The sequence below is a fragment of the Lepidochelys kempii genome, chromosome 17, assembly GCF_965140265.1.
Source record: "Lepidochelys kempii isolate rLepKem1 chromosome 17, rLepKem1.hap2, whole genome shotgun sequence".
NCBI classification, from domain to species: Eukaryota; Metazoa; Chordata; order Testudines; family Cheloniidae; genus Lepidochelys; species Lepidochelys kempii.
The window spans coordinates 21223178-21236852 of record NC_133272.1 but is presented as its reverse complement, the minus strand read 5'-3'; the positions used below and the strand labels follow the sequence as shown (position 1 = coordinate 21236852).

The following is a 13675-nucleotide window of genomic DNA, read 5'->3' as shown; positions in this document are numbered from 1 at the left end:
GATGGGCAAGCAGGGTGGCTGTATGGAGGAGGGTTGGGACCAGCTGCTGGCAGGAGGGTGTGGATAGGAGTGAAGGGTGAAGATCCATTTAGGCTAGACTCAGAACAGGACCCTACCGTGCACGGAGCAGTCCTGGTCATCCTGCAAGGCGCTGAGCACCCTCCCGCAGCCCCTTCAGGGGAGCGCTCAGCGTCTGGCACATGGAGCCCAGGCATGCTGGCATCATGCCCTTCACTAATGCCGGAACGGGCATCACACTTCTTGGCTTCCTTCCCAGCCAGTCCGAGCCTGGAGTTCCTGCCCTGCCCACTCTCCCTTCAGCAGCACCCTTGGGGGGCCCTGCCACCACGCCTGCCCTGGTCTGGGTTCAGCGCTTGGGAAAGAGAAGGATTTATGGCCTCATCGACCTGGAGAGCCGTGCCTTGCTAGCCAGGCCTGGATCCCGAGACCGCACAGCTGACGTCCCTTAGCCCTGGCCTGCAGCTTCCCGCTATCCCCCACCCCTCCGTCCCAGATCTGCCAGGACCCCTCCTTCCTTACCCCCGGCCCCCTGCCATGCCAGCCCTGAGCCAGGCCTGCCCATCATGCCCCGATACACCTCTGTGCTGGGAGACTGCCTTGGAATTGGGTTCCAGACATGGCACCACAGAGCTATGGAAAAGCATAAGCCAGGTGCCCAGAGCCCTGTGGTAACAGCTCCTGGTTCACTGAGCCCTTGATTCGAGCCCGAACTTTGATTCCTCTCTTTGGTATCCCACTGATGTAATGGTACAAAGACGGGCACGGCGGGTCAGGACATTTGTAAATGAAAGAGCCCGATGCGAAAGAGATGGGAAAGGGAGCACCATCCCCACCAGCTAAATTCTCAATGCACCCTCCTAATAACACCACCCCAAGCCACCGTGCCGCTGCGGGCTTCCCGGGGCCCATCGGCACAGCCGCTCTCTTGCTGGGAGTTCACTGATCTGGGTTTCGTTCACTCGGTTCCCGTCCTGTCAGGGCCCCGCGGGAGGGGAGGGACGGTGAGGGGAACAGACTGTAGGAATCTCCTTGGAAGCACAGCAGAGGATGGGGGATTGAGCTGCAGAGGGAGCTGCGTTCTCTGCCCATTGGTAGTGGGACAGTGCCCCTTTCTCCCAGGTCTGCGCTGGTGAAAGTCTCTCCAGCATCCCACAGGCGATGAGCTGGGGTCGGGGGTCCTTGATCCAGGTCCCAGCAAGCCACAGAACCGCTCACCGCCGCTGGCTGCAATTGGCAGTCAGGGACCCCCGAGTCCCTCTGCGGGCTTCTGTATTGCAGTCCCGCCGAGGGAGGGTGGCTAGGGGAGGATGGGCCCGGGGCTGGTGGAGGGCGGGGCAGGGAGTCTGCTTTGCCGCTGACTGCCCTGGACCTGCGCGGTGCGTCCGAAGGAGGGAGGCGTCCCCCAGGGCTTGCCTGGAAATAAACCTTGGTGCACGCAGCCCTGTCTGCCGGGGCAGCCCTACAATAACAACGTACGGAGTGTCCCGCAGCGAGGGCTGTAGCCTGGCCCTCGAGAGACCCCTGTCCTTTCCCAGACTCCCCGTGTGCCCTTGGGTATGACTGCACTCTGGGTAGCACATGGTGCCGCATCCTCACAACTGAGAGCTGCAGACACCAATGCTGCGAACATTGCCCGCCCCCAGGCTGGGACCTTGGGCCCGTTGCTTCCACACACGCAGAACTCGCCCGCTTGAATTCAAGGAGACCTTTCCTAGCTGGTAGCAGCAGTAAGTCTGTTATCCGTTGTGTAGGCCAGTCTCTCCCTTTCACACCGACACAGTCAGGACACACCCTGCCCAGACCCATAGGCAGCATCCTTCACCCCTGCCCCACTGCAGTGCACTGAACTACAGCTCCGGACTGCCCCCTAGCCTGCCTCGGCCCCCGGGGCACCGCACGCACACGCAAAGCCGGGCCAGCGCAGACGTTCTCTAGCTCGACTGCAAGATACGGGCTGGATGCAGGAATCACTGGGTGAGGTTCTCTGGCGGGGGTGATGCAACGGGTCAGACAAGCTGAAATAAGCCCCTGCAAAGCTGAGTAATACAGTATTAGCCACCTTCAGTCACTGCCAGGCTGGGCGAGATTTGGCCTGGCTTTCATAGCCCCTGAATAACACCTCTCACACACTAACCTCGAAATGCAGTATCAGCCTCGTCTGCCAGTGGGGAAACTGAGGCAGAGAACGCCTCTTTCCTGAGTTCCAGTCCAGTGGCCTACCTCTAACCCTAATGGCTACTAGCTGCCCCCAGCTGAATACTGGCCAGCAGCCGCAACATTGTCCGCCGCGCTCCCTGAGGGAGGGAAAGTGCTCTGGGACACGGTGGCCCTCCCCCCGGTATCGTTCCCGCCGTGTGTGGCCGCTGGCAGGCGGCCGTGCGGACGTGAGCCTTGCTCTCCTCTCTGGCTCTGCAGGGTGAAGGCCAAGAAGGGCGTCAACCTCGTCAACACCAAATCCAGGAACCTCCAGTGGCTGGTGAACTCTGAGCTGCTGATGGGCGGGAAGCACTCCACAGCCACTGTCGACGTGGCCAAGATAGACGGCGCGCTGCCTAGGTAAGCGCTTCACCGCTCCCCCTTCTCTTTCTCGGCGTCAGGGTCTGACCGAGTCACGGCGTCGGGAGGGACTGTCCCCCTGCTTGGGTTGGCAAGGATGGGTTCTTTGCCTTCCTCAACAGTTTGGGGCGCGGGTCGTCTGCTGGGATCCTCTGGACACGTCTCACCGAGTCAGCTCCCTGCCGCGGCATTGGTGTCCCTCGTTCCCTTGCGTTCTCTGCCTGCGGCACACCGTGGCTTAGTCTCCAGGGGGCTGCATTTGGGTTCCACGCGGGTTTACAAGAGATCTGGTGGCCCCTTTTGACCTCAGACTCCATGACTCACTCGCTGCGGCGCCCCTCTGGGGGGCCTGACCGTGGCGGTCTGTATCCGTCCGCTGCGACACGGCCCTTGGCACTGGCTGGCTAGGCCCATTCTGCGTCCAGGAGCATTGCAGGGGTGGGGGCAGCATTTGTGGCTCATTGCAGGGGGGGAAGAGAAGCAGGGTCTCGTGTTGCCCTGAGGCAGCCCCCAAAGTGGTTGGCCTTGAAGAAAGACCTGTCCCCACCTCCTAGGCCAAGGGCTCTGGAGGGGTGTTGCATTAATTTAGATGGACTAAATGGGCCACAGATGTTACCGTAACCCAGACACTGTCCAGCGTTACATCCGGTTTGGGATGTGGCGTCCAGACAGCTTGGCCTGCTCTGACCCATGGCGAACACACCATGAAACAGCCTCGGAACCGGTTCTTAAAGATCCAGAGAAGAAGGAAAAGCAGCGAAAGCCTTGGCAGTGGGAAGCGTTCCATCAGGCTTTTCATTGTCACCTCATCCCTTGGTCCCCTCCCCTTCAGCGGGAGAGAGCGTTAGAAGGGAAAAGCCCCTTGTCTGATCATCTGGTCGATGGTGTTGAAGCTGGTGACAGTTGTCCTCGCGGGGAAAGGGAAGAAGCGAGCTGAGCTGGGCCGGAGCTGCTGTTACAGCCTGATCCCGTTTCATCCCGGGGCAGTTGGGATTCAGCTGGAGCTGGTCGGGGTGCTGCTGTCGTCTGGGTCCCTCTTTCTGGCCCGCGCTGGCCGGGCCATGCCCCTAGATTAGAGCAAAGAGGGTCCAGGGTCCCAGGACATGGGGGGCCTGGCAGCCATAATGCTGAAGCTCTCTCCAGTAGCCTCTGTCTGTTCTTCTCCCTGTTCCTTGCTCCCCATGTCTCTTTCTTTTGGAGCCCAAGAAGGGTGTGATGGGCAGAATAGCCCAGCCCCTTGTTGCTTTGTCCCCCAATTAGGCCTAATGTCTGACACACTAGATTTGGGTCATTAATTTCCAGTTCCACATCCCCTGCTTGTCATCAGCATAAGTTCAACACTCCGTGGACCACAACGTGGCCTTTTCAGTTCAGACTAGCCCGGTTTCTCTTCGGCCCATTTCCCCATCAGCGTTTGCAGTTGCAGGTTGTGATGACATTTTAGAAACTTTTGCTCACTTCTTACACTTAAACTCCCCATTAGCATGACTGTGTCTGCCCTGTTATCCCCACAGAGGCACGGGGAGGGGGTACCCGGGTTCCCCAGGCCCAAGGCTGCTCCGCTTTTGTGCCTCGTAACACCCGGCTGCCCCTCACCAGATGCACCAGCACTCTAGGGTCCACAGAGGGGCAGGGGGCGAAGAGACCTTCCCCCAGGCCCCTGGGAATGCAGTGGCCCAGTCTGGCTGCCGCCCTCCTGCATGCAGGGCCGTCCCATGGAAAGATCACAGGGGTAAGTAAAAAACACCTGCACTGGCCCCTTGGCATCAGCTGCGGGCTCCCCTGCCCCAGACCTGCCTGTGTTGCATTAGCTAGCAGGCCACTGGTTGAGCTTTCCACTGTCAGGCCACTGATATCCAGCTGCCAGCACGTCTGGCTGGCTGCCATGGAGGGGATCCTTCCAGGAAACAGCCTCTCTCCATGCTGGGAGCTTGGAGCATTTGGATGCTGAGTTTTTTTGGGGCGATGGGCCCTGAAGTTCTCCTGCATGTGCTTGGAATCTGGGTTGGGGCTTTTTAAATCATAATCCCGGTGTGGGGTTCCCTGTCTCACCTCCCCCACGCAGCTCGCATTTCTCCCAGGAGAACCCTGTCTCTCTCCCTAGCCACACATACCCCCAGCTGTCCATCCATCCCCTGACGAGACCCACCAAAGCTCATCTCTTGCCAGCCTCACCGTGTGAGCAGTGACACCTGGAGGTCACCCTCGAACACACCCGCACCCTGCGTCTCTTATCCCCCACTCCGAGGAGGGAGGGCATCCATCCCCGGTGAGTGGGGTCTCCTTGCAGCAGGCTTCCCCTTTAAAATTTGGCATGTGCCTGTACCTTGCCGGCTGCCCTCCTTCCCTGAACATACTGCCCAGAGCTGCACACAATGCACACGTGCAGGGCCTTGCACGGACGCCGATCGCCCGGCCTGCACGTGTTGGAGCTGATAGACTTGCCCTTCTGATCGAATGCATCCGTGCAGCATGTTAGCCCACAGGAGAGCTCATTATCTCTGCACAACAGACCTGAGCGGAGCTCCTCGCGCTCACATCCAGGCAGCGGCCCCGCTCCGGTCTGCATGGGGCTCACAGGCAGCCACGCTCGACGGGCCACCTGGGAAACCCTGCCCTCCCCAGGTATACTCCCATCCCCTTCCCCAAATTCCACTCCATCCCCCTGCTCTCCAGCCGGCCGGCCTGGGAGCTCAGCAGAGCCGGGAGGGGATGGAGAGGCTTTGCTATTCACTGGGACCCTCTGCCCAGTGCACTGTTCTTAGGTGGGGTCCCAGTGCGGGGCTGGCTCTTTAAGCACGTGGGCATTTGGTGACTCCATCAGGGATCTGTGCCCTGGGCCTAGGACCCACCCGGCCTACCCCAGCAGGGATCCATCCCCAGGCCTCTCACGTCTCTTGCTGACAAGCTGATAATTGGGGAAGGAGAAGAGGCTGCCTTCTCCCTAAGCAGCTCCGATCCCCAAAGCAGCCACATGAGTCTCCAGGATACAGGGACGATGGGGGCAGGTTGCCTGCCCAGTGAGATCTTATCTGGGCACCACACGCTCCCCTAGATAGCCGGGCAGATCCCACTCAGGGGATTAGCCTGGCCAGCTCTGGTGGCCTGTCTCCCACGGTGCTGCCAAGGACAGTGTGAGAAACCCCATAGCCTAGAGTTGTGCAATAACCTGCCCTATAGGGAAGCATCTCCCAAACCACAGGCAGCTATGCCCTGGCAGCTGGGATGGCACTGACAGTGGGTTGTGCAGTGGCAAAGCTGTTGGTTCCCAGGAAGAGGCTCTCCGGCCCACGTGGGCATGGGGCCAGCTTGGAGGCAGAGTCCATCAGGGGTTGGGATCCTCTGGCTGGTTTAACAGGGCCGGGGCAGAGTTTCTGGACGGAGCACTGATCACGGACGCTGCCCCTTCGCGCCTGTGTCTGGGGAGACGACAAGCCGGGACTGTTGCTTTGTGCCGTATGGGAATGCATGGAGCGGGATGGCCGTGGGGAGCCCCGCGCCCAGTGAGACCCAGCTGGGGCCTGCAGAATGGCAGTGGGCCAGGAGACGATCCAACGGGAACCCCAGCAGGCTCTGTTAAAACCCTCCCGTTGAACTCGCTTAGTTCATAGGGGCCTCTGCTTCTACGGGCAGCTCCTTAGCCCAGGAATTAGAAGCCCCAAGAGGCAATAGGTTGCTCTAGGTGCTAGCTAGAGTCACTCGAGATACGGGGGCCCAGGGGGCCAGGTTACAGGAGTGTGGGGCAGGTGGGGGTTGGGAGTTGGAGTTTCCTGCTCCTTTGAGAGCATCCATTCTGCGAGATTAACCCTTTGTGCCATGCAGCGATCACAAACACCTGCAGCAGGGGAACAGACAGGGATCGGGGCCTGCTCAGGGATTGCCCCTTCGTGCCTCTCATCTCTGCAGCTGGGTTCTCACAAAGCTAACGCCGAGGACTGATGTCATTGCTCAACCCAATCCCAGGCCTGCCCTCTACCAGTTGACGTGGTGTGTAAGTGGGCACAGGCTGGCCTCCCGGGGCCCTGGCCCAGTTCCCCAGCTGGGAGGTGTTGCTACCCCACTGTGCAAGCGTGACAATGCTCTTGGGTGGCGGAGGCGGCCCCAGCTAGGGATAAGCCACTCTCCAGAGTCATGCTGAGCTGCATGAAAGTGACTCTACCGGCCTGTCAGCAGAGTGCCTGGTGATCTGCAGCTCGCCTGGGTAGGGGGCTTCATGGAGAAGAGAATGACTTTTGGGTGTATCCCCGATAACAGGCGTGGAGCCGGAGTTCACGTGCATGGTGGCAGGGATCTTGGGGCTGTCCTTAAGGGTATCTCAGGGTGGTGGGAATTCTGGGATCCATGTCTCCTGGAGTTCCACAGGCACTTTCCTCCATGCGGCCAGTGGAGTTTCTTCTGTCCCGATGCAGAAAAGCCAAGACTCTTCCTGTTAATCAGAGCCTGGTCCAGGATTCACCAGAGCAGCTGGACTAGATGGAGCCCTTCTCTGATTTGTGTCTTCCTTTGCCACCTGTCTCTTCGGTGCCAATTTAGCTGGCGTCACATTTGTGGAGGATGATGCCAGAACGGGAGGAGCTGGAAGCTGGCTGCATGGTGAGCTGGGAAGATCACCCCACAACACCCCTCCCAGCCTCAAGAAGCCAAGGGAAGCCAGAGGTGGCTATCCAAGGGCTAATTCTGTTCAGCTCACCCGGTGGGAATGCCTGATAAGTGTTTGGTGTGAGGGAGTTTTTAATTGAAAGAACAGCTTGTGAATTCCTTGAGGAAAGACAAGTCCAGATGCTCAGGAGAGTTTCCTCAGCCTTGAAGGGGGACTGAAAGCTAAGCTGGAAATAGAGGTAGGCTTAGATGTAGGCACTGGACACCCCTTATGCCCAGTCTGGGGGAGCTATTGACCACCATCATTGGTTTTAATCTGCCGTAGTTAATAATCCAATGGCACTTCACAGTTTGCTAAAAGAAACCCTAGAATGTGCATTTCTGATGAGGAGGTTTCCTTGCAGTATATCAATCAGCCACTAGATGGCTCTGTGATGTAGAGTTCCAGGATCTGGTCCCTGGGAAACAAAGGCAACCAAGCTGGAACTCAAGTTGTGTGGAAGCGTGTTTATTTGCACCTATAGCTGCTGTCGATTTCTTTAGTAAACGCCTCCTGCTTAGGAAGATCAGTGTCCCTCCATCCCATGATGGTGCCAGATACTTAAGCACCCTGAGATTTCCATAGTAAATCAGGAAGTGATGGAGGATTTCACAGGGTGGGAAAGAAAGAACATCATTGTTACCATTACTTATTTATTAAATATTATTAATATAGCAAGTCACACTCACACAGCTCCTTACAGACATCAGTTAACATAAGACCTGGCCTCTAGGAGGTTACTGATCCAGCTAACTTAGCAACAGTTAAATCAGTTGTGATTTATGTTCAGAAATAAATAATTAATTGTCACGATTAGTTAATTAATCAACTAATGTATGCAGCGGTAGCTGCTGGAGGCCCCAATCAAGGTCTCGTTGTGCTAGGTGCTCTGCATAAACATAAAAGGAGACAGTCTCATCGCTGGAGAGTTTAAAATCTAGTTAAGAAAAATTGACTAAAACTGATTGCCATAGGAATGTCCACTTCAGCAGTTCACCTCTAAGCCCATGGGGCAGGATGGGCTTGGACACAGGGAAATGCAGCAGAAGTGAACGAAGAAAGGGAGCGGGAACGGGCAGCTCATTGAGTTTGAAGCATTAGATAATTCAATACACACATCTGCATTCGAGACCCAAGTGAGTGTGCAGCTGCCTTTGTTAACCTTTTCAGCAGGGGGCTCTGTAGAGCACACTAAACGAACACGCCATCCTCTCAAGCAGCTGATGCTAAGCAGTGTCAGACACAGGACGCTGGGCTAGGTGGACCCCTGGTCTGAGCCGCTGTGGCTGTTCCCGTTCTGTTCTTGTTTATGTGGGAGTAAATCCAGAGTCAGTACACTTCACTTCAGCAGCCAGAGATGGTGGAACCATTTACATGATCAATTTCACATTATCCTCCTAATTAATGATTCAGCTGCAATATGGTGGGTTTGTAACGTGCTGCTAAAATGTGTTGTGCGTCCTCTTTCAGTGGCCCATCTACGGACAGGGTTACAGCCTATTACTGCAACTAGCTAAAAGAGTTATTGTATTCCTTCAGCTCGCACGCTTGTGCTTTCGGAGCTGCAGATCTTTGATTCAGACCCTGCTGACAACCCATGGGAGTGAGGATGTGGGGACAGTTTCATTATTTGCCCAGCTACGTAAGCTGGGTGAGTTGCTCAAGGCTGTTTGCAAACACACACAGTTCCGGGCATTTTTTCAAATGCGCTGTTGACAAATAATCATATTTTTTTCCAGTCTTCACCGATCTGGAACCTAACCAGGAGCCCAGTTATGAGCAGCAAGCCCGCACCTGTCCATTAGGCCTCCTAGTGCCTGGGAAAGGTGATGAGGTCCCTAATTTGGTTCCTGAACCTCAGTGATGTGTTTACATGTGTATAACGTGGATTAATTGAAAAATGTCCAGATTGCAGTGCTTTGCATTGTACTGTGAGTGGGTTGGGGGCAGAGATCCTTGTGGCTGGGGAGGGATAGGATGGGGAAAGAGGGGACATCTGGAGGCTAAGCGAGGGGAGGGGGACAGCCGGATCACTCTAGGATTATCTGTTTCTGGGTCCCTCAGCCTGATCCTGAGCATGACTACAGCTGCTCCAGCATCTCTGAATCCCACTCTCACTCCCCACACAGCCCTGAGTGTGCAGGAGCACGGAGGCAGAGCCCCCAAAATACTTCAGTTGAGTATCGTGCTTCCCAGCTTCCACCACCCTTGTGTTTCACTACCTATGGATCCGACTAACGAGTGAGAGGTTTGGATTGTTGGGAATGAAGGTTCCTCTTGTTTGGTGCAATTTGTGGAAAACTTCAATCCAAAGGAAAGGAGCAATGGCAGAACACAGCAGCTAATGGCAACAAAGAGCATAGAGACCCAATCACATAGCAGCACAGGGACCCCAGGTACAAAGAGAGTGGACATAGCATAGTGCATTGATCCTAATAAAAGATCCTGACCCTCAATATTCTGGGCCTACAGGGAGCGCTCAGCATCTTGCAGGTTCAGGCCCGGACACTTTACTGGAATTGATCAAAACATGGAATTTTCATCCCGTGGGAAACTCCAGAATATCAGAATGTTTTCTGACATCAGGACAAAGCACAGAAATATCAAAATGTCTCATGGAATGGAAACTACTGAAAAATGTCTATGGGTAATGTGTACATGAAATGGGACTCCCATGATGCACCACAGGAACTCAGCCACCGGGAGAGATCACAATGCATCATGGGAAATGTAGTCTAGGGCACGCTGGGGTCATGAGGGATGTGGAACTACAACTCCCATGAGGCACTGTGACAGCTCAGCCATGAGCCAGATCATGGTGCATCATGGGAAGTGTAGTCCTTTTGGGGAGCAGAGCCCATAGAGGACACTGGGGACTGAGATGCCTGGAACTACAGCTCCCATGAGGCACCACAGAAGCCAAGACAGGCATAGATTTATTATTGATCTGAAATTAAATGTTTCATTTTGATTTCAGCGAAACCCCATTTTCCAACAGGAAAACACTGAGCAGGAAATTCATTGACCAGCCCTGCTGCATATTCCTATAGCCGCCGGGGGGCCCATTGTACCAGGCACTGCACAAACCCACAGTAAGAGATAGTCCTTCCCCTGGTGAGCTCACAGTCTAGCTGGACAAGGCTGCAGCTGCATAGCCCCGCTTCCTCTGCTCCCACAGCAGCCACAGGTTCTGGCGTAGGACAGATCCCAAAAAGCCGGGTCTTTAGCCCACTTTCACAGCTCCAGCTCACACACAGCAGCTACTCAGAGAGCCCAGGTGCTGGCCGTAGGGTGTGAATTGGCTTAGTCCCACTGATTTTAATAAAGCATCGTCAATTCACAGTAGCTGGGGAGCTGACCCCTAGTACCTCAGGGCATGCACGTCATGTGGGTTACAGCAGATGTGAGGACATCAGGATGCCACCAGCAGGTCTAGCCTGGCATAGCACGTACTCCCTACAGAGGCTGGTTCCCCACTTGCACCATGCATAACCAGCTGCAGCTGTTAAATGCTACCAAGTCCAGATGGCATTCGCTATGCCTGGGTGCCAAGGGCTATTCAGGGTGCTGGCAGGAAAGGATCAGATCCAAAAGACACAAGACCCTGTCTGAGCAGATCGCACCGAACCATTGCTTCTAGGGAGACATTGGTTTTCACCAGTGTTACCATCTCCTGAGGTAGCCTTTATACAGCGCTTTGACGATTGTGAGAATGAAATCCCCGCCCACCCCGCCGCCCCACAGTTCATCTTGTCCTTGCCAAAATGAACCAATCTGGTGTTTCCAAAATGAATGTTTGTGGAATCTCCATTCCGGGGGACCATTCAACCTTTTTGACTTTTCCTCCGATTTAGAACAAAAACAGATTTTGAAATGACAGGATTTCTCATGGGGCAGATGGTCCATGACCCCCTCGCACACACACACACTTTGCCTCAACTCTGATTGGAACTTACCAGCTCCTGGGAAGCTCTGCAGGGCAGGGCAGAGCCCCTGAGCTCTGCCACCCGGTCAGCACCCCAGGGATTGAAACCTTTGCAGCTTCTCCCTCCCCTGAAAATTGAGCCTGCCTTTGGCTACCTTGAGATGGGGTGGGGGGGGCTGACACTCAGCTCTCACCCTTAGCTGGCTGGGGGAGCGTTCACCATGCTAAATCCTGATCATCTTCCTCTCCCCGCTGCTTGGGGCTGGGATTCCCAGGGCACGAACCTGCCTTCCTTCTGTTTCCCTGAGTGCAGATGTTAGCAGCTGGAGCAATGCAGGGTTATGAAAGCAGCACCCGCTTACATGGAAGTCCCTAGATCCCAGAGGGTGAGTGGCTCTTTATCTGGGAGCTAGGGAGGTTTTATGGCAGTAATATTTTCTTTTTATGAGATGAAGGGCTGGCCAAGGGAAGGAGAGATGCTGACGGGCTTCCCAACCCCCACCCCCACCCCCACATGTAGATTAAAATGAGCCTTGAAAGGTTAGAGACGGAAGATGAATTTAAAGTGATTACGATCACCTTTTAGGAAAACAACTTGATCAAATATGAATGTAATGGAAAGTATAAATGACTAAAGCCCGTTTTCCCCTCAGCATAAAAGGATTTAATGGTTCTTGGCATTTGAAGCCAGTGTAGGGTTGAGTTCGAAGGCTTCTCCCTGCAGAAGGCGCTGCAGGGAGCAGGGTAGGAGCAGTTACTCCAGTCCCAACTTGTCCCAGCAGGGGGTGCTGTGGGGAGTGGGGGAGTCATGCTGGCTGCTGCGCGGAGCACCTGCTTATTCCAGTCCCAAGCTGTCCCAGAAGAAGACGCTGTAGGGAATGGGACACAGCACGGTGGGGTCGCTCCCAGTTATTCCTGTCCCAGCCTCTCTGCGGGCGATGGGACAGGAACTCTGTGAGGAGACGCGCCTTCGGGACGGGATTTCACACAACGGCAAACTTCGGCAAAGGAGTGTTGAACTCTGCCAGTCACATACCGAAAAGACTGCACCAGGCTGGGTGAGAGCACAGGGCCAGGTGCCAGGGAGTCATGGATTGCAAGATCACAGGCGTCTCTGGGAGCTGAGAGCAGAAGGCTCACTCCCATATTTTTCTCCTTTTGTTCATTATATATTTATAGGAGTGAAACTGGCCATGTAAAACATCCCCAGATCAATGGTGCATTCTCAATAAGTGTTACACAATGAGAAATCAATTGCTCATCAGCTGCAGCCCGCTCAGACCTTAGGTGTTAATTATTTCTCTAGGAAAGGGACAATGCCAGGTCAAAAATCATATGGATATATAAAAATATAGATCAGCCTGGCTTAGCTTATAAATGATCCCTTAGATTGTTAACGCTGAAAGCATTTCCAAAATCTCCCTGACTTTTTCCCCACGTCAGCGCTTTGAATCTGGTTTCCATTTCTCTCAATGGGCAGCGAGAGTCATTTTCACTTTTGAGCCTAGTCAGGATCACTTCCTGATTCTAGGGACAAACCTCTGGTGCAAAAGTGGAGTCCACAAATGCTTGGTCCGCCTCACCCTTGTGCCCTCTGCAAGCCCCGTGGCCAAATGCAATGATTGTGGAGACAGGTAAGAAAGGGCGTGGCAGAGCTATCCAAAGTAATGAATGGTGTAAGGAAGGGAAATCCAGAGCTTGTGATTGCCCTGGCTCATAACACAAAGACGGGGACATTCAGTGGAAAGAAGGAGATGTAAGAGGGATAAAAGGAAATGCTTTTAAATACAATTAGCCTGTGGAACTCATGACCACAGTAAGTAGTGCTGAAGCCAGGAGCTTAGCAGGTTTCAAAAGAGGATTGGACATTTATATGGATGGTGAGAATATCCAGATTACAGAAAGGGTTAAAAGTCAACAGCTTGGGAGGGATATAAACCCTCCGACTTCATGGCTGAACTTTGTGACTTTGTCCTCACCCATAACTATTTTACATTTGGGGACAATGTAGACCTTCAGATCAGCGACACTGCTATGGGTACCCGCATGGCCCCACAGGATGCCAACATTTTTATGGCTGACTTAGAACAACGCTTCCTCAGCTCTCGTCCCCTAAAGCCCCTACTCTACTTGCGCTATATGGATGACAACTTCATCATCTGGACCCATGGAAAAGAAGCCCTTGAGGAATTCCACCATGATTTCAACAATTTCCATCCCACCATCAACCTCAGCCTGGTCCAGTCCACACAAGAGATCCACTTCCTGGACGTTACGGTGCTAATGAACAATGGTCACATAAACACCACCCTATACCGGAAACCTACTGACCGCTATTCCTACCTACAAGCCTCCAGCTTTCACCCTGACCACACCACACGATCCATCGTCTACAGCCAAGCTCTGCGATACAACCGCATTTGCTCCAACCCCTCAGACAGAGACAAACACCTACAAGATCTCTGTCAAGCATTCTTACAACTACAATACCCACCTGCGGAAGTGAAGAAACAGATTGATAGAGCCAGAAGAGT

The 13675-nt window shown here is 54.4% G+C and overlaps 1 protein-coding gene across 1 annotated transcript in view; it reads left to right on the top strand.

The window, feature by feature from the left end:
* The window catches only part of TMEM132E (transmembrane protein 132E), a 235340-nt gene that overhangs the window by 190143 nt on the left and 31522 nt on the right, over positions 1–13675 (top strand). The window contains exon 3 of the mRNA XM_073315392.1: positions 2437–2577. Coding sequence (XP_073171493.1) covers positions 2437–2577 — 141 coding nt within the window. The remainder of the gene's footprint in view (positions 1–2436; positions 2578–13675) is intronic.